Genomic DNA, 23,217 nt, shown 5'->3' with positions numbered 1-23,217 from the left:
CCCCGTTACCATGGTGATTGAAAGCTACTCATGTTTACTTCCTGTGTGTCTCGAGCTCAAAGCCATATTAGCAAACAGTTTATTATTTATCGTGTTTATAGACACGACTACGCCTCGTAAGTAAACATAAGTTGAGACTTTATATTATAAACTTGGTTTTATGATCGTTTAACAATGAATCGTGGATCATTGGAATCATGAATCGCCTACGTCACCTTGATTTTAAGGTGACGTAGCGTTGTACTTACTCTCAAGTAAGAGTGATTACTTAGTAGCCTACTTTTAATGAACTAACTAACTTAGTACTTTTAATGAACTAATTTAATTACTTAGGCTTTGGTTTTAAGGCAATTTACTTGTAATTATGCATAATTTACTGTTATTACTAATACTGTTGTAATAACATAACAACATCACCTTAAAATAAAGGGTTGCCTGAATCGTTCTAGAATTTTAGAGTTTTAGAATAATAATTTTGTCAAAATTTTGGTTATTTTGTTTCTTTCTTGTACATCAATACAAACATGATGCACAATTACAACACAAACTCCAGACACACATCAAGAAAGTTGCATTTTCAGAAATATGGATTCCTCCACCAAACACACATTTGTCACTGCATGCACAACAAAGTGACCTCATCCACTAAGTCATTGCTTCCATGACAAAAGTTTGTCTTTGAGGTCATTTGATCCAAATAAATGTCGCAGATATAGGCTAGCTTCAAAAATCACTGAATTCAGCTATGCACTATGCATAGCTGAAAATCACTATGCGTTTGGCAGACACTTCTATTTAAAAGGACTTAGGCTTGTGATGCATTCATAATTAGCATTTCTAGTACCATGCTCTATTGTTTGAGTTCATTGTTTATGATTTCCAGGTTTGTCCGATGTGATTAAATCCATAGGCCTAGTTTTTCAATAACTCTCTATAAGTCAAATGACAGTATTTGAGGTAAAAACTCCCCTTGTTACAACATTGAAAAGGTTCACTATAGCTAAAATAGACTCTGTCTCCTCTCCACCAGTAAGCTGGTGTGTGGTGGGCGTTCTGGCGCAATATGGCTGCCGTCGCATCATCCATGTGGATGCCATTGGTGGTGGTTGATGAGATTCCCCCTTCCATATGTAAAGCGCTTTGAGTATGCAGAAAAGCGCTATATAAATGTAACAAATTAGCTTATAATTATAAAAAGCCATTTTTTTTTATATATAAAACTAAGCTTTTCACTATTATTGTGCTGCTCAATCAGTATTCAATAAAATAACATATTTTTGATTGTTGTAAACATCAGAACCAAAAATAAGCATATTGTGGGCGGGCCTTTTGCTCTGTTGTAATTACAGAAGCAAATTGGGCTACAACAATATAGCAATTCAAATAAAGGGGGGAAAAAGGGGGTAATGTCAGTTCTGCCAGAAACTCATGTGTAACAGCTGTGTTGGTAATGGACTCCGGCTGACTGTTGTGACCACCTAAAGTAGGGCATCTGTCAGTCTTGTGGACAGTTAGCAAATGTCCAAGTAAATGATACTCAAAACTACCATCTGCATCATTACTCTAAGAAGATAACCATATGACTTTTTAGGAGGATTTGATTTTCATATCGGATATCAGTGAAACCCTAGGCCTGAATGTGTACTAGTTTTTCTCTTTGGGTAATATTGAAGGAATCCAACTTTTAATTTAGACACTTTAAGTTACTATATATGCAGAGATGAACTTTGTCATTTACATGGAAACCGCAGCGGTATCAAGTATAAAGTGTGCAAGTTGCTGCCTTAATTTTTTTTACCGTAAGTACAATCAACTTGAATGATTTAGTCATTTCAACTTAAATTGCATTAAACTGAATTTAAAAATGAATTGAATCTTGTATAACGTTGTTATTTAAAGTTAAGTAACTTATTTTGATGAGTTAAAGCATTGTAAAACATGTTGTCATAACATATTGATCATATAATTTTTTACTTGATGTGTGAATTTTCATTTGCTGTCATCATTGAGCCATTCATTAAAAAAAGCCCTCAGAATTTGCGTCGCGAGAGCGGATTTACGCTGTTTTTATTGATCAGGAAACAAAAATGAAACAATTTTGAAACACGCCCAGCAGTTTGAAGCTAAGGCATGTACTTCCTGTCTTTGGCTGTTGTTTTGTGCCTGCACTTTAAAGCACGAGCACTGCCGAGTGCAAGAAAGCCTTTCAGCGTAAGCTTTATAGACAGTACTTTTCATCTGTGATCCAAGCTAATGTTATTAAGCCAGAGCTCTCATTACACAGAAAGCATTCATCTAATAACCCCCTATAGCCTTTACCAAATGTTCCCTTGAAAATGCCAAAAAATGACAGTGAGATCTCGATATACTGGGGTACTCTATTTGACGCTCATGTGCTTTTTTTCCGCCGAGGGAAAACAGATCAGAATATTGCCCCTGATCCCTCAATACAGACAACTGAGAGAGATTGGAGGACATTACCCAGCAGATAAACACAATATCAAATTACTTGATTGCAATGTGGCATTTCAGTGCTTGTTTCTATGACAACACTGTGTGTTGGATTTCAGTCATGATTTGATACCTGTTTACTTCTCCCGTTGCTTAATTTCTGATTATGCATTTTATTTGTGTTTTCATATGCTTTAGACCTACAAAGCAAAAACAATTGTGATATATAGAGTTTCCATCAAAATATTAGAAATGAGAAAATATTAGAAATGTTTCTTGAGCAGCAAATCAGTGTGTGCTCTGGAGGATCATGTGACACTGAAGACTGGAGTAATGATGCTGAAAATTCAGCTTCGCATCACAATCAAAATAGACAAAAGTTTCAAAATATTACTGTTTCACTGTATTTTTGAAGAATATTCTGACTTTTATAATCAAAGGGAATGAGGACCGGAGATATCAAGCTCCAAAATGATAAAAAAGCACCAAAAATAAATTGGCATTTGATGGTCGTATGAATAACCATTCACATCCATGGAACCTTTCAATTACACAAAACGTTCTTTAATCGTGGAAAAAGTTTATTATAATGTTAAATGTTATATCACTGTCTTCGATAAAGTTTTGTCTATCCATTTATGGTGTTTTTGTTTTATTTTGGGGGTATTTTTTAATTTATTTACTTCAAAAAGTACCATATTTTCTATGTAAATTTTGCTTATTTCATGCTTTATTTTTTTTTAATTTTGTAATTACATTAAAATATCATTCCAATAATTTCTTAGAGCTAAAACCTAAAGATGAAGTGACTTTGCTGTCACCTGGTGCCTTTTTTTGGCTTATTTTAGAATGCTCTAAATTACAGTTTTTCCCATTCATTTTTATGGGTGCCCATTTTTGACCCAAATACAAGATTAAGGAGTTTTGTTTTCACCCACTTAACATTGTAGAATTGAGTCAAAAACAATTATGTGTGTTCAGGAGGCAAACTTAGGAAAAGTAGCCAAATCTTGTACTGCTCAGATCAAGGGAAGCATTTTTTAAAAATAAATCAAAACTATTTTGACCACATTTGAATACGGTTTTAGGGTTAAGGAACCCAAAATGGTTCTTTTATGCTGGCATCATTGCAAAATAAGTAAATAAATAAAAATATGTAAAAGAAAATATGGAACCTTTCTTTTAAAGAAAGATATAAAAGTCCAAATGACTCATGTGCTATAGTCCAAGTATTTTGAAGCCACATGAAAGCTTTGTTTGATGAACAACTGAAATTTAGACGTCTTGCCCTTCATTGTAAATTTCATTAAATATATGGCATCATTGGGTTTATCTTTAAGTACTTTAGTGACACTTCTTTGTAATTTGTTGGAACAAAATCTAATCATATGGGTTTGGAGCGACAAGAGGGTGAGAAAATGATGGCTGAAGTTTATTTTTTGTATGAACTATCCCTTTAAGACAGCACTACCCAGGGCTGACAACAGGACAAACTGTAAATAATATATAGAGTTTCTTTTTTTAGAGATAAGCACTATTTCTACCGTATGTAATAAAAATACCGCTCACGAGGCATCTCCTACAGCCCACTGTCTATCCAGTGTAAACTTGCCAGTTAGCTCAAATGAAAGTAGAGCCCACTGAATTGGCCTCATATTCAACCACAACCACAGAAGAGCACGGGAGACTGGGATTGTTTGCCAAAGGGATCTGGGTTTGACTTTTTGAACCCTGAATTTGCTTAGCATTGGCCTTGGCTTTACTTCAGTTTGTCTGTTGAATGTACAAACACTGTGATTTGATCTGGGTGCCAGAGCAGTTCACGCCTCCAGACCACGCAGTTCATTTAGATCACTCTGGTGGGTTCATGCCATGTGTGTGCTGCCTTTACCTCTGGCTCTGTAAACGTATACGAACAAAGCTCATGGGGCAGAGATTGCAAATGTATGCTTTTATTTATTTATTTTTTTAATTATAAAACTGGATAAAGAAGGCAACCAGTTGAAGTAAATGCATGTTGCTGAAAAGCGTCTAAAATGTTTGCACTGAACTTTACTGCTTAAAATGATGGCTTATTTGAGAAGATCCATATCACCTTATTTTGCAACACCGAAGTAAGCTATTTTCTTTAAATGTGCAAGACTTCCCATTCATTAGTTGATAGGGAAATAACTAGAAGAATGACAATGATCAGTAAACAGTAAAACTATTTGCACTACAAACCAGTTTGTTTATGATTATGATAATTAATTAAAATATGATAGCAAGTACCAGTTTGCAATATTAAGCAGCATGTCTGACTGTTTTTGTACAGCTAAAATAAGCAAAGGCAAATGACAACGGAAGCAAATGACAACGGAAGCCTTTGCACATTCAAGTTACAAAAACAAAAATATCTATTTAATATCTCATTTGTTTATCCTAGCAATGAGTTTACACTGAATATTCTGCTTCTCAGATATCTGTACTGAAAAAGACCCTTATAATCTCAAGTCAGTTTCAGAAGATATCATAGTGCATGCAAAATCTGATATTAAAGTGAACTCAAACATTTATCTGATTCTATTCAGACCAAGTTATCTGAGCTACAGTACAATCAGGTAAATCTCAACAGTTGTGTGTCCGTTTTTTTATTGCTACTAAACAAAGTATGGTGGCTAAGAGATCTCAACTTGTTGTGAGTATTGGTTGTGTGTTGTGAGTATTTGCAGTGTGTTTCTGTATTTGGTTGTGTTGTAGTGCATTTCTGTATTTGGTTGTGAGTATTTTCAGTGCATTTCTGCATTTGGTTGCGTTGTGAGTATTTTCAGTATGTTTCTGTATTTGGTTGTGTTGTTGGTATTTGCAGCACATTTCTGCATTTGGTTGTGAGTATTTGCAGTGAATTTCTGCATTTGGTTGTGTTGTGAGTATTTGCAGTGTGTTTCTGTATTTGGTTCTGTTGTGAGTATTTGCAGTGCATTTCTGCATTTGGTTGTGAGTATTTGCAGTCCATTTCTGCATTTGGTTGCGTTGTGAGTATTTGCAGTGTGTTTCTGTATTTGGTTGTAAGTATTTGCAGTGCATTTCTGAACTTGGTTGTGTTGTGAGTATTTGCAGTGTGTTTCTGTATTTGGTTGCATTGTGAGTAGTATTTGCAGTGCATTTCTGCATGTGGTTGCATTTTGAGTATTTGCAGTGTGTTTCTGTATTTGGTTGTGTTGTGAGTATTTGCAGTGCATTTCTGAATTTGGTTGTGTTGTGAGTATTTGCAGTGTGTTTCTGTATTTGGTTGCATTGTGAGTAGTATTTGCAGTGCATTTCTGCATGTGGTTGCGTTGTGACTATTTTATTTTCAGTGCATTTGGTTGCATTTTGAGTATTTGCAGTGTGTTTCTGTATTTGGTTGTGTTGTGAGTATTTGCAGTGCATTTCTGAATTTGGTTGTGTTGTGAGTATTTGCAGTGTGTTTCTGTATTTGGTTGCATTGTGAGTAGTATTTGCAGTGCATTTCATGCATGTGGTTGCGTTGTGACTATTTTCAGTGCATTTCTGCATTTGGTTGCATTTTGAGTATTTGCAGTGCATTTCTGCATTTGGTTGTGAGTATTTGGAGAACGTTTCTGTATTTGGTTGTGTTGTGAGTATTGCAGGACGTTTCTGTATTTGGTTGCGTTGTCAGTATTTGCTGCACATGTGTTGTCAAATTGATGAAAATTTATGGTAACACTTTATTTTACGACCCGCAAACAACTGTGTAAGTACACTGAAACTAGTACGGTGTACATTTCTGTAATTATAGTGTACTTCCGTGTAGGTATATGGGAAAAACATGTTAAGTTTGGGGTAATAAAGGGGTAACAAGCACCACTTTAATTTAAAGCCCGCAGGAGTTACACTTACCCTGTAACTACACAGAACAAGGGGGTAACAAACGCTACTTACTATGTAGCAATACGAAGCAACACTATTTGCGCTGTAATTGCAGAGAAAGGTACTGTTATAAAAAAAAAAAAATCGTTTTAATTACACAGTATATTTGCCCTGACACTTAAGTGTCATTGCAATTCAATGGGATAAGGTAAGTACTAATTACCACATGGTACGGTCTAAAATAAAATCATAGCAAAAACAAATTATTTTGACTTAACATTAAGTAATCTAGTAAGAAAAGCTGATAAATTTAATTGTTATCATAGTATATATATATATATATATATATATATTTATATATATATATATGTGTGTGTGTGTGTGTGTGTGTGTGTGTGTGTGTGTGTGTGTGTGTGTGTTTAATTTTTTACCCACAGATGTCAAAATTACCTGTAACATTGCACAAGAACATATTTTGCCAGAAATGTGATACATTTTATAAACAACAGACGTACAATTTTTGTCTGGGATATATTAACAGAATAGGTACCTGTTATTTTTGTTATTATCTGCTTGTTACCCCTTTATTACCCCAAACTTAACATATTGTTCCCTTGTACTTACACGGAAGTACACTATAATTACAGAAACGTACACCGTAATTTCAGTGTACTTACACATTTGTTTGCGGGTCGTAAAATAAAGTGTTACCAAATTTATTCTTAATTTGCTGGTGTTTATCGATTTGCATGTGTTTTCTTATGCAAATAACCTAATTACTTATCCTAAATGCATGCTCACTTATCTCCGAGGGAGTAATACATTAGATGAGAGATAGAATAAGCCATTCTTCTACTGTATGCATTTTAAAATGATTTTATTTCAGATTATACCCTAACATATTGACTTTAGTTCTCAGCTTTTGTTTCATCGATCACTTTAGCCATTTATATGAGCGGTGAACTGAACGAGCATGTCATGCAAGCAAATGCTGGATGGTTTACCATACACAAGCGTGGTACTATTAGATCTTTGAAAATGACCTGTTTTTCCCAGAACTCTGAGGACTTTGGTTGACCATTGCGGTCAGCATGGAGCATCTGCCCCAGTGTAGGTCTCTGGCTCAGCCTCTGATTTCTGAGGCTAATTGCACCGCTGAGGTTATCTGATCCCATTTCACAGTACCGAGGGACAGAAGGGGGACATTTTTCAGTCAAGACACATTCCCTGTCCTCCGCATGGAAAACTGCAGTGCAGAGACAAGATCGTTCAGCAGTCTCACATCAGTCAACATCAGTGCTAAAAAACTGCATAGTCTTCGATAAGCATCAATCAACAAACAAAAACATGTTCCGCAACACTAGATACAGCAATAAGTAATGTTAATTTAGTAATTTAGCCACATTAATGAAGTTATGTTACTTGTTTAAGCTATCCAGTCTTACAGATCACATTTCCCCCTCCTTGATATCCTCAAATTATTTTGGCTTGGAGCATAATGAAAAGTAGGTGAAGATAATTGTTTATTTCTAGAGCCTGTTTAAAAATAATGAGCAGAACATCATTAGCATCAATAATGAGTCATTATGCTGAGACATGCTCAGCTCTTCTACTAACACCTGAGACTCTGAGTAGGAGCCTCTGGTTACAGAGCCACAGAGAGAGCCACGCACTTGCAAAACTGTACGACGGCATACGAATGAGCATAAGAAAAGTTTTGCATTGCATGAAATGGCTCTCATCATTCGCCTGAATAAATCTGCTGTGTTTTCTCCACAACTAACAAGGATGTTTTTTTTTTCCAATTAAACGGATGTTCACCCAAACATGAAAATTCTGTCTTCATTTACTCACACTTATTTGTTCCAAACTTGTACAACTTTCATTCTTTTGCAAAACTTGCAAAACAACAAAACAAAACAAAACATCCAAGCTTGTCGTGAATAAAATACTTTTTCTGCACTGACCTTGACGGAAAAATAGACGGAATTGATTTAAACAGTGAAGTGGTGAGCACTACATTCTTATTGGTAACTGAATGCATAAATTAGCCAAAATATATCGAATTTCAATAACAACAATGATGGATCCCACTGACAAAACAAACAAAAACTAATACTAAACCATCAAAAGTTTTAGTGGCGAGTTCTATACTCTTATTGGTAGCTGAATCCATACATTTACCAAAATATATTAAATGTAATTAATAATCAAGGAGCAATACATGCGTGCAATGATGGAAATCTGCATGCACAGACTATATTGTGGGCTGACCAAAACCAAAAATGATACAGTAATATGCAGTTTTTGAGATTATAGATTCTTTAAAATGCTATTCAGCAAGCAGATTGTCTCTTGCACGCCAATCAGCTCGCTTGTGTACCGAACACAGTCAAAGTTCAAGTGTGTGACCCCTCTGTATTGCAATAGGGATATACAGTGTCACCGTCTAATTGCACACAGGGAACAAACAGACGCTGCCTCCTTTGTTTGCATCCTGGGGGCTTGAAAACGGCAATATAAAAATGTAAATATTGGGTTTTGGTGTGTGGGTCTGGGCACACAGGCTTCCACAGGCACAGGTGGAAAATATGCTCTCGGAAGCCATGCTGGGAACCACATGGCCCCACACAACATGGGGGCAAAGAGTGGCTTGCTGACCTGGCACAAGCTTTCCGTAGTTGGACCCCTTTCAAACCACGGTATTAGTTTCATCTGCGAGAGCGCTGCACGCATCAACAATGAGTAGGGAGAAGATGAGACAAAGAGATTCTCTGCCAGATTGAACCCTGTGAATGCAGGTGAAGATTTAAAAGACATTCATGGATATTTATTATATGGAGACAAAACTAAATTCACATTTTCTGAAGGAAGGAGTGAGGCTTACCTGTAAAAAACTTGCGGGTATTGTATAGTCTATGAAAACAAGGCTTTTTATGTAGTGTTGCATCTTAAGTACTGTATATTTTTACTACAGAAAATCTCTTTACATTTTTACAGAGCTTAAAGTATGGCTTGTGATATTTTTTGGCCATTTTATTGTCTACATTGGTACAATTGTTAGTCTAATCACTTAGAAAAGTGACAACACACAACTCCTCAACTGGCTGGAGGTTTCATTTATGTCTGAATCACATATGGGATGAGTTGATCATGAAGTTTACACTTAGGGTTTTGTTCAAATCACTAATCTTAAGTACGAGCAATGCTAAAGGTGATGCTTCAAGCGCCACTAATAAAATCAATACATATGCATCAGAAAACATGCATATTGAAATCTCAGTGTAACAAAGTCTAGGAGCTCAAATCATTCCCGGTGTAGAATTGATTCTTTTTGTCCATACATTAGTTGCATGATGACATGATGTCGGACCCCCCGCGTCTCGCCTTTGCCGGAGCGCTGCTGAGAGGAAGCTTGTATCCATCTGGAAGCAATAAAGTTTTCTAGAAGAGTGCACAGTTTTATTTAATCTCCCTGTGTCTTACTGTGACTCAAATGAAGGGCTGTTCCCATCTTGTCATCTGAAATCAGCCTCATGTGCGCCAGAATATGACACTTGCCACGCTGGGGGCCACAGACTTGTCGTTCTCTGCTTTGTTTTCTGCTCTCTGGATATCCACCTTGTGAGGTTCAACAAAATTGTTATTTTCAAATTAATTAACTAATTTCCTAGCATATCAACCAGTAATTCCTAACATAAAGAGCTAATTTAAAATCATTTTAAAATATTTTTTTGTTATACATGTGAAAATTAAAACAAAAGGGAGAACCTATACAAATGTAATGCTCAAGAAAAAAACTTGTATGCAAATTATAGGCATAAGACAGGCATCTCTATTACTGTACAATGTCTCATACTTTGGCTTAGTGATTTGAACAATCTTCTATTTTAAGGTATTAAACTTTCACACTACTCATTCTGCATCATTTGTGCTATGGACATGAATGATACCTCAAATCCTGTGGCTTGTTGAGGACAACATTTCTATTTTGGCCAGTAATCACCATGCAACAACACAGAAAACCACAAATCCTAAACCATATTACAAGTACCATTTACATTTATATATATATATATATATATATATATATATATATGAAGAGTTCAGATGCAAAAGCCTCTAAATGCCATTTGTAATTTTCTTCTTTAATGATGATTTTTATCAAACTTGTATATTTAAGCTCAGTAATTTCACTTAAATAACAATTAATAGGTAATTATCATTGCCATTTAAGTGAAATCACTGAACTTAAATATACAAGCTTGATAAAAATGATCATTCTAGAAGAAAATTTCAAATATATATATATATAAAAAAAATTCATTGCGATTAATCGCATCCAAAATAAAAGTCTGTGTTTACATAATATATTTGTGTGTGCACTGCGTATAGTTATTTTTATATATAAATAAACACACACACATGCATGTATATTTAAGAAAAAAAATATTATTTATATATAAAATATTTATATATAATAAAAATTATATATAAATCTAAATACAGTATATACATGGAAATATTTCTTAATATTTCTGTGTGTGTATTTATATATATATATATATATAATTATACACAGTGCACCCACATATATTATGTTAACACAAACTTTTATTTTGGATGCAATTAATCGCGATTAATCGTTTGACAGCCCTAATATATATATACAATTTTTTTAGGAAAAAATTTAGCAACTCGCCTGACTACTGTACTAAATTTCATTTCATCAAGCCTGCTTTTATGTAATCCAGAAAACATGAATCGGCATCCAGTGATGATAGCATGTGCGCGTGTGCTGTGAGTGGTGTCTACACACAGAGACGCATGTAATTGTCAATAAGAGAGATGAGCTCTCCGGAGACGACAGATCCATAGTCAGTCTTCAGGAGGGCTCCGTGTTATATGACCTCGCGTGTTACCAGACGTGTCATATTGATTTGGCCCTTTGCAGCCCCTTTAGACCAATGACCCTGAACATATGGCCCTTCTTATTTGTGAACTTGTGTGCCCTGCAGCAGAGGCACCAGCGGCAAAAACTCTTCTTCAACCCCCTTCTCTAACCCAAGCTTTGCGTTTTTTTGCATGGATTACTCTCAAATCCCTTTTACGTAGATCACACAAAAGAGGTGTGACGGCCTTTACAAGAAATCTACATATTCTGTCTATGCATCTTAAAGGTGTGTTTTTTTTTTTTAACTGCTGCAATATGCAATCATTTTGGTTATATACTGTATGAACTTGTTAGTATGAGTGTATGCCACAGGAAATGGACCAATCACATTTACATGGAGACCACATTTTCAAATTAAAGGGATAGATCACCCAAAAGTTAAAATTCTGCCATCATTTACTCACCCCCATGTTGTTCAAAATTACTTTTCCCCCTGGAACACAAGAGAAAAACTTTTAAGAACTGTATATATAGGAATAATACATTTCTTATTATTATCATTGATGAAAATAGTTACATGCTGCTTAAAGGAGTAGTTCACTTTAAAAAAAAAACTTTTGCAGATAATTTACTCACCCCCATGTCATCCAAGATGTCCATGTCACTCTTTCTTCAGTTGAAAAGAAATTGAGGTTTTTCACCATATAATGGACTTCAATGGGAACCAAATGGTTCAAGGTTCAAAAGACAGTTTCAGTGCAAACTGCAAACTGTTGAAAGGGCTTTTAACGATTTCAGACGATGAATAAGGGTCTTATCAAGCGAAACGATCGCTCATTTAAAAGAAAAATGGCTTTTGCTTTTGTTATTGCTTAAGCTTATGACACTTCCTGTTCTCATTGCAAAAAGAAACTGGAAAATCAGTCACGAGCAAATGACCTTGATAGTTTGCTAAATTATTATTTTTTTCTTTCTAGCATACTTTTAACTTACGTCAGCTTTCTAATACTTGCGTTAGCTTTCTAATTGCATCAGCAAAGCCACGTCAAGAGATTAATTTTGCTGCCAATTTTAATGCAGTTTTTAAAGTTGCATCATTATTCCCTTAAAAATAGATTAGCAAGTGTGGAGCTGTAAAGTGGCTAAAATACAATAGAGATAAGAAAAAAAAAAGTTTGTGTAAGCAAGAATTTATGGTCTCCCAAAAATAGAGAGAGCACAGTATTAGCAAAAAGTAAAGTTCCAATTGTGTGGCCTGTTTTAGAGCAGATCAGCAGGAAACACTATCAGTCTCATGCTTTACCAGGAGTATATCTCAATCTACATCTCATTGCTTCTACTTAGCGGGCAGCTCATTTAAACTCAATTTTCCTTTTCTTAATTGGGGGGACTAATTGGGTCCTATTGCCAAAGCCTCAGAACATCAGAGCCCGGACCAACACGACTAGCGCTGTGCACATGCTGACAACCCTGGCCTGAAAAGGGCAGTTGAACAGCAGCATTTGGAGTCTCTTTATTAAAAAGGGTGGACATGTGCAAAAACTGCAACACAATTAGTATCAAGCAGATAAGTCCTTCTTTAATCCTGTTTACGGTCGGCATCACGCAGATGTGCCAAGATTGATTCAGACAGGGGACCGGCTTACTGTAATGTAGCAGAGGAGAAGCCCCCCCCTTTCGGCCTCGTCCCGTTCTCCCTCTACACCCTTCAGGACCGCCCCTCACTCTCTCGGAGGCAGGTTCCTGTACACAGCCGTCAACACGGGCCACTTTGTCGTTTGCCCTGGCTCAAGGAAAGCTCTGTCGGGAGAGATTATCTCCTATTCCCACTAATTCAATTGACTCAGGGTTTTGTAGAGTGACCACAATGAAACGAATCTCCGGTGTTAAATAAATAGAGTGGGGTAGGTATAGAGAGGTTCGAGCAGAGGCCTGAGTAGGAACAGATGGCGGCTGGTGTCTTGCGCAGTAATGTGAGATGGTAGTTAATGTTCTGAAACGTGGAGGTGCGGCTCGGGGTGCTCCTAATGAAGAAAAGCTTTCACACGAGGAGAGAGACTGTCATTTAGGGAGACAGCTACAGAACTCGGTCCATCTTACGGCTCTGCGACAGATTTCAGTGCCGTTTAATTGGAGTTTGCCTGTGGGTAATCATTTACAGCGGGGGGTCAGGAGAGAACAGGATACTCACAGCCCATTGTAACGCTGGGGTATCAAGTGCAGCGCTGTTAAAAGACTGAATTCTCACCCATTAAAACTTCATTTCGTTGTTTTAGTTTTCATAGAAGGGATAGTTAAAAAAAAAATCATTCTCAGTTAATCATCATTATGTTGGTCCACATTTTTATGCAATTCCTTCTTCTGTAAAACACACAAAACAATATATATATATATATATATATATATATATATATATTTCACTTAAATAACAATTAATAGGTAATTATCATTGCCATTTAAGTGAAATTACTGAACTTAAATATACAAGTTTGATAAAAATCATCATTAAAGAAGAAAATTTCAAATGGCATTTAGAGGCTTTTGCGTCTGAACTCTTCATATATATATTAAATATAAATATATTTTTATCCATACAATGAATGTCAAAGGGTCCTGATAGTGTTTTAGACCCCATTGTCTTTTATACGATGGGCAAAAACAGTTTGGGGTCAGTAAGATTTTTGTTGTTGAACGAAATGAATACTTTAATTCAACAAGAAAAGGACACAATAAATTGATAAAAAGTGACATTAAAGGCTTTTACATTGTTACAGAAGATTCTATTTTAAAACTATTTTAAACTTTATCAGAGAATCCTGATAGCATGGTTTCTACAAAAATATTAAGCAGCTCAACTGTTTTCAACATTGATAATGAGAAATGTTTCTTGAGCATCAAATCAGTGAATTAGAATGATAAATAAAATAGAAATAAAAAATGTTTTTACTGTATTATACCATATCTCTGTTTTGTATAACGTTTCACTGTATTTTTAGTCAAATAAATGCAGCCTTAAAGGTGCTTTATGTATTTTTTTTAGCGGCCTCTATCTGTGATGTTTCAGATTGCAACCAATTTTTACAATTTTTGCGCGTGCTTGAACACAAGAGCGAACACTCATGGTACACGGCCACACTGAGACTTTTAACACACAGGAGAAAGCATCACACAACATGCAACATGCACAACGTTCCAATAAAGGCTACTTTTATCAGCTTGACGTTGAACTAATGCTCATCATATCATGATAACGTTACATTTGTGGTGTTATCGAGCATAAGGCATTTCACTTACTATTCGTGTATCTTTCACAATCAGCAATGTCATCATAGGGGAATGTATAATATGATATCGAAAACGGTTAGTGAACTAGACTGAATAATTTCAGTGTAACAGTAAGATCGTAGGAAGTAACATTACAGTACTGAACGTGTCTGGAAATGTCTATTAACAATATGATAGTAGTGGGATGAGTGACGTTAGACAGTAGATCCAAGTACATAAAATAAAAAGTACATCCTAAAGCACTTACTTTTTGTTATCCTGGAACAGTCTTTTGTGTTCATTTCATGCCTCATATATGTTACGGTTAGGGTTTGGTATTTATCTTACTATTTGATTAGTTTACCATTATTTCAGCATATCTGAAAACTTGTAATTTATCACAATAAAAATAGCGGAGGTCTCTCCGAGCCCGTTCTCATCCCAAAGCGCCATATAGGACGCTTTTGCAAAAGCGTAAATATCCAACGCACATGGCACCCTTGAACGTGAAATGAGACGCAGATATATTTGGGCAGAAGGCGCCCCCTAGTGGTCTAACCCTTACCCTACACCATACCTAAACTTAACCATAACCGAAGCGTCTCATTAGACGTTAAAGGGTGCCATGTGCGTTGGATATTTACGCTTTTGCAAAAGCGTTGTATATGGCGCTTTGGGATGAGAATGCGTTGTCTCTCCATAATTCAAACGCTCTGCCGATGTTAATCCGTTTTTTCGTCCTAAGTCGATCCGATTTACGTTTGGCCTGTCAATTTTGTTTTTTTATATTTATGTGGAGTTTGTGTTGGGGTGTGTTGTGCTGGATTCAGGTCGTTTTCAGACTTATTTCGTTCGCTGCAGTGCCGTCGAATAGACTGTATATAAAAAGGAGAGAGGCTCGGGAACGCGCATGCACGTCACATCCGATGGATTTCGCAGAAAATCCGACCCGGAGACTTCACATAGAAATAGGAATATTGGGCTTCAGAGGTAACAGCAGAACCCGACAAATGGATCATTGTCATGTGTGATTACAACCCCTTCACACACAGGCAAAAAAAAAGGATTCATTTTTTTTAGAAGAAAAGTTACATATAGCACCTTTAGAGGCTTCTTTCTGACCACCCAAATTTTGAATGGTTTTACACAGGTAATTTTATACAGGTTTGTATGGAGCCCGTAAAGGGACAATGGTGGTCGGAAGAAGGAAAAAAAAAAAACGAGATGCTTGCGTTTCCGTATGAAAATTTGAGTTCTTTGAAGCAAAAGTACAGTTTCTCAGGGGAACGCAATCGTTTTTGTGGGGCTCCATAGGTTTGAAACTACTAAAAAATGGGTAAATGATGACAAAATTTTCATATTTTGGGAGAAATATACCTTTCAATGCTAATAATTTACAAGTGCAGTTTCTTTGTAATCAAAAAAGAGGAAAAAACTAAAAAAAAAAAGTCATGTTGTATTATGAATGCAAATCCACAGCATTTGAATAAGTGCAGAAAAGTAATGAACCTCAATTCACACTGGCCTTTACATCTTACAGTCTTTCAATTAAACAAGACGTTTTATTACTGTTGTGGGGTCAAATGATATGACAAAAAACGAATGTTTTGGCATTTAAAAAAAAACACATTACATTACATCAATGTCTTTTGTGTGTGTTTGCTTTAGCTGACCGTAATGTGAAGAAGCAGGAGGAGTGTGTGGAGCTAAAGGATGTGTTTGCTGTGAAGGTGAAGCGGAGACGCTCCGTCGGGCAGCAGTCGGGTGGAACTCTGCTGGGCATCACACTCTTTCAGTGCAAGAAGAAAGGGCTCAAACTAAAGGACCATGCCATCCACTTCAACAACATGAGCGTGGACCACTGTGAGACTTGGTTCAAAAGCCTTAAAGAGATCCTCAGCGGTACGTTCCCTCATTAGAACAGTTGAACATCCTGACACTGAAAAAAAATATCACATATCAAGAATTAGGCATTTTAGAATCATTTTATCTTGGAGCCTCACTGAATTTTATGACGTACATTTATGACATGCAAACATTAACCTGGTCAACATTTGCTTCATTTTATATTTTATTGTGTTTGCTGACATTTATTGAATAAAGACTGCTCAACTCGGTAATGGATTCGACACAATTACTCTGTTCCTGAACTTAGTGAGTGTAGCATTTTAAGTGCGCTCTTTAAGATGTAGGTGGCATAATTATGGCACCACATAAGATTGTATAAAAAACTTAATCTATTCTGGTTTAGATGGGTTGAAGAGCTGGGAGCTTTGTCTAGTTAGAACAGCTAAGAATCGTTATCAAAGGTTCTCCGATATTGAGCACTGTAGTCTTACTAGCTCAGATCTTAGAGTCCTATGAAGATTACAACAAACAAATTAAACACAGCTATGAAATATACCATGAGTCTTCAGACTTGCAGCACGTCACGCAGCAATCCTTTTGTACAAGGAGTCAATAATGGAACAAACTAGAAAGCATACTAATACAGTAGAATAGAAAATCTACCTATTCAACATACTTAAAAGTTTACCAATAATAGCCTAGAAAGTTTACCAATGTAATAAGCTAGAAAGTTTACTAATACAACAAATCTGAAAACTAAGTTAAACTCACAATTCACCTCTAAATATCAAACAATTCACTTGTAAATCTGAGCCTTTTTTACACAAATACTTACAAGAACCATTTTTCCCACAATATTTTGTGTGCTGTGTACACTACTGCTCAAAACTTTGGGCTCAGTAAGATTTTTTTTAAAGAAAATAATACGTGTTATTATTAGTAGTAGTATTATTAGCAATGATGCATTCAATTGGTCAAAACTTGTACATTGTTATATAGAGAAACAAATCTATTTCAAATAAATGCTGTTCTTTTGGACTTTCTATTCATCAAAGAATCCTGAACAATTTCCTAAAATATGAATATATTAATAAAATATAGTTACGCTTTATTTTAAGGCGACAGTTACATTGCACTTACTCAAATGGTACTGAGTAATATTAACTCCATGTACTGGTAACGCTTACAGTCCAGTTATCCATGTAAATACTACGTTCTTATTTTAGTAACTACAATTACTGGGTAATAACTAGTACTAACCCTGAACCTACCCCTAAACCTACCCCTGTTCCATGTACTTACCTTATATTAGCCAGTACTTTCTAGGTAAGTACACTGTAAGTAATGTAGAGTTTGGTTTGGTGTTAGTTTCTTGTAATTATGCATAATTTACTGTTATGTCACCTTAAAATAAAGTGTTACCTAAAATATTACTTTTAATATTTAAAATAATAATGTTTTCAAAATTGATAATAATAATTAGGGCTGTCGAACGATTAATCGCGATTAATCGCATCCTAAATAAACGTTTGTGTTTACATAATATATGTGGGTGCAGTGTGTATAATTATTTTGTATATATATAAACACACACACATGCATGTATATTTAAGAAAAAAATAATTTTTATATATATAATATAAACTATATATAAATCTATATACAGTATACACATGAAAATATTTTTTAAATATATACAAGAATGTGTGTATTTATATATATATATATATATAATAATTATACACAGTGCACCCACATATATTATGTAAACACAAACTTTTATTTTGAATGCGATTAATCGCGATTAATCGTTTGACGGCCCTAATAATAATAAATGTCTTGAGCACCAAATCAGCATAACAGAATGATTTCTGAAGGATCATGTGACACTGAAGACTGAAGTAATGATTCTGAAAATTCAGCTTTGCATCACAGGAATAAAACTCTATCAGTTGTCAGTCAAAATGATAGACTATTCGTATAACTCACAGGGCTGCCTATGTTGATCGTTCTATTTCAATCAGAATGCTGCCTAAGAAGACACCAAGGTAGATCACTAAGTTTTTGGAACAGAGCCTTTGTATCATAATTAAATGATCTCTCAGGTATGCATCAGATCTACAATATGACGTTTTAGCTGTGTCAACAACATCCTGACTGCACAAAACAAAGTCATGAATAAACTCCACGAACTGGATTATAAGGTACGCTTGTTGAGAGAACCGAGGGGCACCATCTCCTTTGTGTGATGACCAAATCATTATGTGGTGTGCCTGATGGTAGGGGGGTCGGAGGGGGACTTGAAAAAGGGTGGTGTTGGCCGCAAGGACCTGCTGGATCAGACTGGAGGAACAGGTTGGTCCTACGGCCTCCCTGGAGTTTGTAATTATCTGTGCTTCTCTCACTAGCGTTCACTGCCAAGACAGGCCAGCGGCCTGCCTAGCGATCGCTGTGCTGCACGGGAGACAGGTGTCCTTCCAAATGCGTCAGAACTCTTCATTCTCCGGTTCCCGAAAAAACTGGGGGAGGGACGCAAGGAGGAGATTTAATAGTGGGGGATGTCTAAGACTCTCCCGAGGACCAACAAAATGGTTTCTTCTTTCATAAGCAATTCTAGAAACTTCCTTCGTCGGCTAAATGAGCGTTGAGCATTCAGACGTTGCCTTTGTGAAAATGTGCATAATCTCTGTTAATCCCGGTCTGCAGAGAATGCAGCACTGAAATAATCTAGCCTCACATTTAGGCTGAAAGTTCAATTTCAGAAATCCTTCTTTGTGCGCCCCACATAAATACTGAACACGGTACATGTAGGCTATATTTAAAACTGGATTGGATATGGGATGGGAGTTTAGGACTAGATAATGGTAAGGGGGAAATCTCTGGAAAGTGTTTTTGTCCGAGTCAGGGCCTAGTCATAATGCTGTATTAACACCAGCTAATCCCTGGAATTTCAGTTACAGCACTGAATAAGAGGTGATGTAACAGCAGTGCTCAGGAGGTGCATTACTCACTGGGAAATAGGGAGGGGATTGTCCAGGCCTCACAACTTTATACTATCAAGCCCTTCCCCCACCTCAGTGAATCTTTTCGGCCTTACAACTTCTTCACACGAAAGAGTTTCTGAGCTGTAGCCCTTTAAAGATTGAAATGCTGGCTTTTTGCGGGTAATTGTGAGTGAGGACTGCATGTACTTTGGGCAGAACATGAATTAATTAACATAATTAAAGAATATGCCTTGAGGGAGCCTGGAGGAGAGAGGACATGCTTATTTAGTGCTGTGAGGAGAAAAATTAATACACAAAGACAAGATTCATTGTGGTGTCATACAGTGGAATTACATTGAGACATTCCAAGTCCATTATACTGTTTCAAGAGTATAGCCAGAAGATTTAAACATTATATGTTTTGGCATGACATTACAGACCGTGTCTGTGTAAAGTTTCATCATGTCTTCCAGCTTAATGACCTAATGTTTGTGATGTACATTTTCTTCTGAAAGGATTATAATTTTTTATAGCGATGCAGACATTCATACACCTAAAAATGTAGCCACACTTTACAGATGACTTCTAAATGGAATTAAATTTCAGTAAATATATCTAAAACTTCTTTAAATATATATAAAATAAGATACAATTACCACTGCTCAAGAAATTACAGTAAGACTTACTCACTGGATTTTGTATTTATATCTCAAAATCAGGTTGAAAACACTTTATCCAAATTGCATTCTCTGAAAACTCATCTTATTAATTGAATGTTACTTAGGAAGTAAATTTAAGAATTTTTATATTTTTCATCTAGAAGATTAGATCAGGATTTGGCAGTGTAGATCAAATAATAAACAGGTTTGTACTGAATAATTAATGCACCTGATGTAATTTTAGCAATCCTAGCATAACCAACACAGAATGACAAAAGTATTAAAACTTGCATTATCACAAAATATTTTTTAGCTTGATGAGGGTTAATTGAAAACAACGTTTAAAGCTGTTTTAGTGATGATGTAGTTTAAAAGTAGTAAAAAAAAAACAGATTGCCATTGGTCAGATGACAAACGGATCACGATAGCGTTCTACTCTTACCTTTTCTACCATTTAAAGATAGCTACGCTACTCTGAATAGCACATTAGCAAAGTATACCTTTCCAAATAGCATATTAACAATAGCATTGGCAGAAATAGTAAGAATATAATGTTAGTATACTATGTATACTATATATGATTTCAACAGTAAATCTGATATGAATGAAAAAAATATATAAACTCCAGAGCAACAGTATGAAGAAATCACTCCAAAATATTAGGTGAGTTTTTCTAAAATAATGAGACCATCAGTTTTGCAGTGTAACTAGTGTTTGTTTTTACAGTTATGAATCAGTTTGTCCTTATTTCAGTACATACTATCTCCTGTGTTATATATATATATATATATATGAAGAGTTCAGATGCAAAAGCCTCTAAGTTCCATTTGAAATTTTCCTCTAGAATGATAATTTTTATCAAGCTTGTATATTTAAGTTCAGTGATTTCACTTAAATGGCAATGATAATTACCTATTAATTGTTATTTAAGTGAAATTACTGAACTTAAATATACAAGTTTGATAAAAATCATCATTAAAGAAGAAAATTTCAAATGGCATTTAGAAGCTTTTGCATCTGAACTCTTCATATATATATATATATATTAGGGGTGGGCGATATGGCAAAAATATAATATCACGATTTTTTTAGGAAAATCACGATCACGATTTTTTATCACGATTCTTTTTCAAGTTGGTTTTAATATTTTGCAAGTGGCTGTTCATTACAGCCAAACTAATGTCCCTATGTTAAAAACAAAGCCTTAGGTAACAAAATAAAAAAAGAAAGGCATACATTTAGGCCAGTGGTAAAGATAAAAATCTTTGTCATTATTTTCTTTGTTATTAAAAAAATAAGACAAGATAAACATTACACAAATTAATATTCAAATTAAATAAATAGCACGTTATTTTTTCAGATGCAGTAGGTGTATTTAGCAGTAGCATTGAAGAAAGTGATTAAATTAACAAATATGAAATTAAAACACTACATAGACTTCACTGAATAAATTATTGATTCTTATTAAAGCTACTATTAAAGTTCTCAGTCAGAGTGATTTTCTCCTTGTGTTTTTTAGGGATAGTTCCCTCAAAAATAAAAATGGTCTCAATTTACTCTCTCAAGATGTTTTAAACCCGAATAAGTTTCTTTCTTCTGTTGAAAATAAAAGTTATTTTGAATAATGTGGGTAACCGAACAGTTGCTGGTCCCCCTATAGTTTTTTTATAGGTTCTCTCCAGGAAGTTAATGGGGACCAGCAACTGTTTGGTTACCCACATTAAAAAAAAAATCATCTTTTGTGTTCAGCACAAGAAAGAAATTAATACAGGTTTGGAACAACATTAGAGTGAGTAAATAATGACAGATTTTTTTTTTTTTTTTTTTTTGTGAACTATCCCTTTAAGGACAAGCGGCAGTAGGCTACTATTTATTCCTGTGGCTTTTAGACCAGCACGCGACGCGTTTAATATAGACGCATATTACACCAGATATTCTCTCAAATGTTTGCTTTCACTTTAGACATAGTCTGTTTATGTAAACATTGTGTGTATTTAACAGTATTAGCGTAATAAGACTCGAGAGATAACTTAGTCCAGTATTCAGGCGCTGTTTGACAGGCTTCTAGTGCCTGTGAGCGTCGGGGGTTTGCGGTCAGGAAAGCGCACGTTAAAACAGCGCATCAGCGCGTGAATTAAATGTTTAACCGGCAAGGCTTATGCAAGTAATGAACTTTTGTGAATTGCAGTGTCCCGTATCTGTTCATTAACGTGTGATGTGTAGGCTATACGTCGCGTTGTACAGTTGAGACGGGGCGCCAGAACTGAACTGATAGAATGCACTGTAACACGATACTACGATATTTCTTCAAAAGCAGATCGCGGAGACATTTTAATCGTCCACGATTAAAAATCGTCATATCGCACACCCCTAATATATATATATATATATATATATATATATATATATATATATATATATATATATATATATATATATATATATATATAAAAATCATTGAATAGGCCCCTTCATGACCTTCTCATGCAAGTTATGATAAACAGCAGCACAGTTATCATGTGCTACATGAGCTTCCACGTCACTGTTCATGATCACCTGCTATATTTAACCTTCCCAAACTCTTACAGTTGTTAATAAAGCATGACAGTGTGTTTGGTGCTTGTGGAAATGTCCACCCCACCCCCCTGCATCGCGCGCACATGCTCTCACACGCACACGGACGCATGTTTTCCATAGGTGGATTATCTCTGTTTTTTTATTGGCCGCGCTGCCGAATCATTGGCTCGGGGGATGAGAACGGGCACGCTGGATTACAGGGGTGCTCACCTGTTACAGCAGCCCAGCGTATCCCGGCGTGGTGTTTCCCAGGGAGGCGGCACAATGGAGGGTGTGTCCCAGCTGACACTCAGCACAAAAGGTGAACGGTTCGGTAAAAAAAAAGCCCCCAGACCTCCATTTTATTCAAGGTGAGCTCTGAATGCCATACGCAGCATCGGCGTGTTTTTCTGACAAGCCATGTGATGTGCGCTGACACATGAGGTGCGGCCGCCCAGCTGACAGATTAAACCCTGTGGTCAGAGAGCGAGCGGTCGGGCCAGGCCACAGACCAAACGTGCGGGGATACGACCGGCAACAATAGTAGCACCTGTACTACAGTCTACTTGGGTCCAATGTAGTCGTCGAGTTGAACTGGAATAGACTCCTTGTGTCCTTAAACCCTCTTTTGAAAGATTAGCCTAGGCAGGTCAATCAGAGCCCGGGAAGCCCTCGGCGCTCCACTCCGGACACATAATGTGCTCTTGGT

General features: G+C 36.0%; 1 protein-coding gene and 1 long non-coding RNA gene across 2 annotated transcripts in view; one reads left to right on the top strand and one right to left on the bottom strand.

Annotated features, from left to right (window-relative positions):
- Positions 1-23,217, top strand: part of cerkl (CERK like autophagy regulator) — a 70,441-nt gene that overhangs the window by 483 nt on the left and 46,741 nt on the right. The window contains exon 2 of the mRNA XM_039683440.2: positions 16,130-16,363. Within this exon, the coding sequence (XP_039539374.2) occupies positions 16,130-16,363 (234 nt within the window). The remainder of the gene's footprint in view (positions 1-16,129; positions 16,364-23,217) is intronic.
- LOC120487199 (uncharacterized) overlaps positions 16,316-23,217 on the bottom strand; it is a 28,423-nt gene continuing 21,521 nt past the window's right edge. Inside the window, exons 5-6 of the long non-coding RNA XR_005624398.2 lie at positions 22,740-23,217; positions 16,316-16,400 (exon numbers count right to left, since the gene is read on the bottom strand). The exon at positions 22,740-23,217 is cut by the window's right edge and continues 59 nt beyond it. This is a non-coding gene — a long non-coding RNA (uncharacterized LOC120487199). The remainder of the gene's footprint in view (positions 16,401-22,739) is intronic.

Source organism: Pimephales promelas, chromosome 7 (assembly GCF_988280905.1).
Source record: "Pimephales promelas chromosome 7, fPimPro1.hap1.1, whole genome shotgun sequence".
Classification (NCBI taxonomy): domain Eukaryota; kingdom Metazoa; phylum Chordata; class Actinopteri; order Cypriniformes; family Leuciscidae; genus Pimephales; species Pimephales promelas.
Note: the sequence above shows the minus strand (reverse complement) of the source record. Positions and strands in the feature narration are given on the sequence as shown.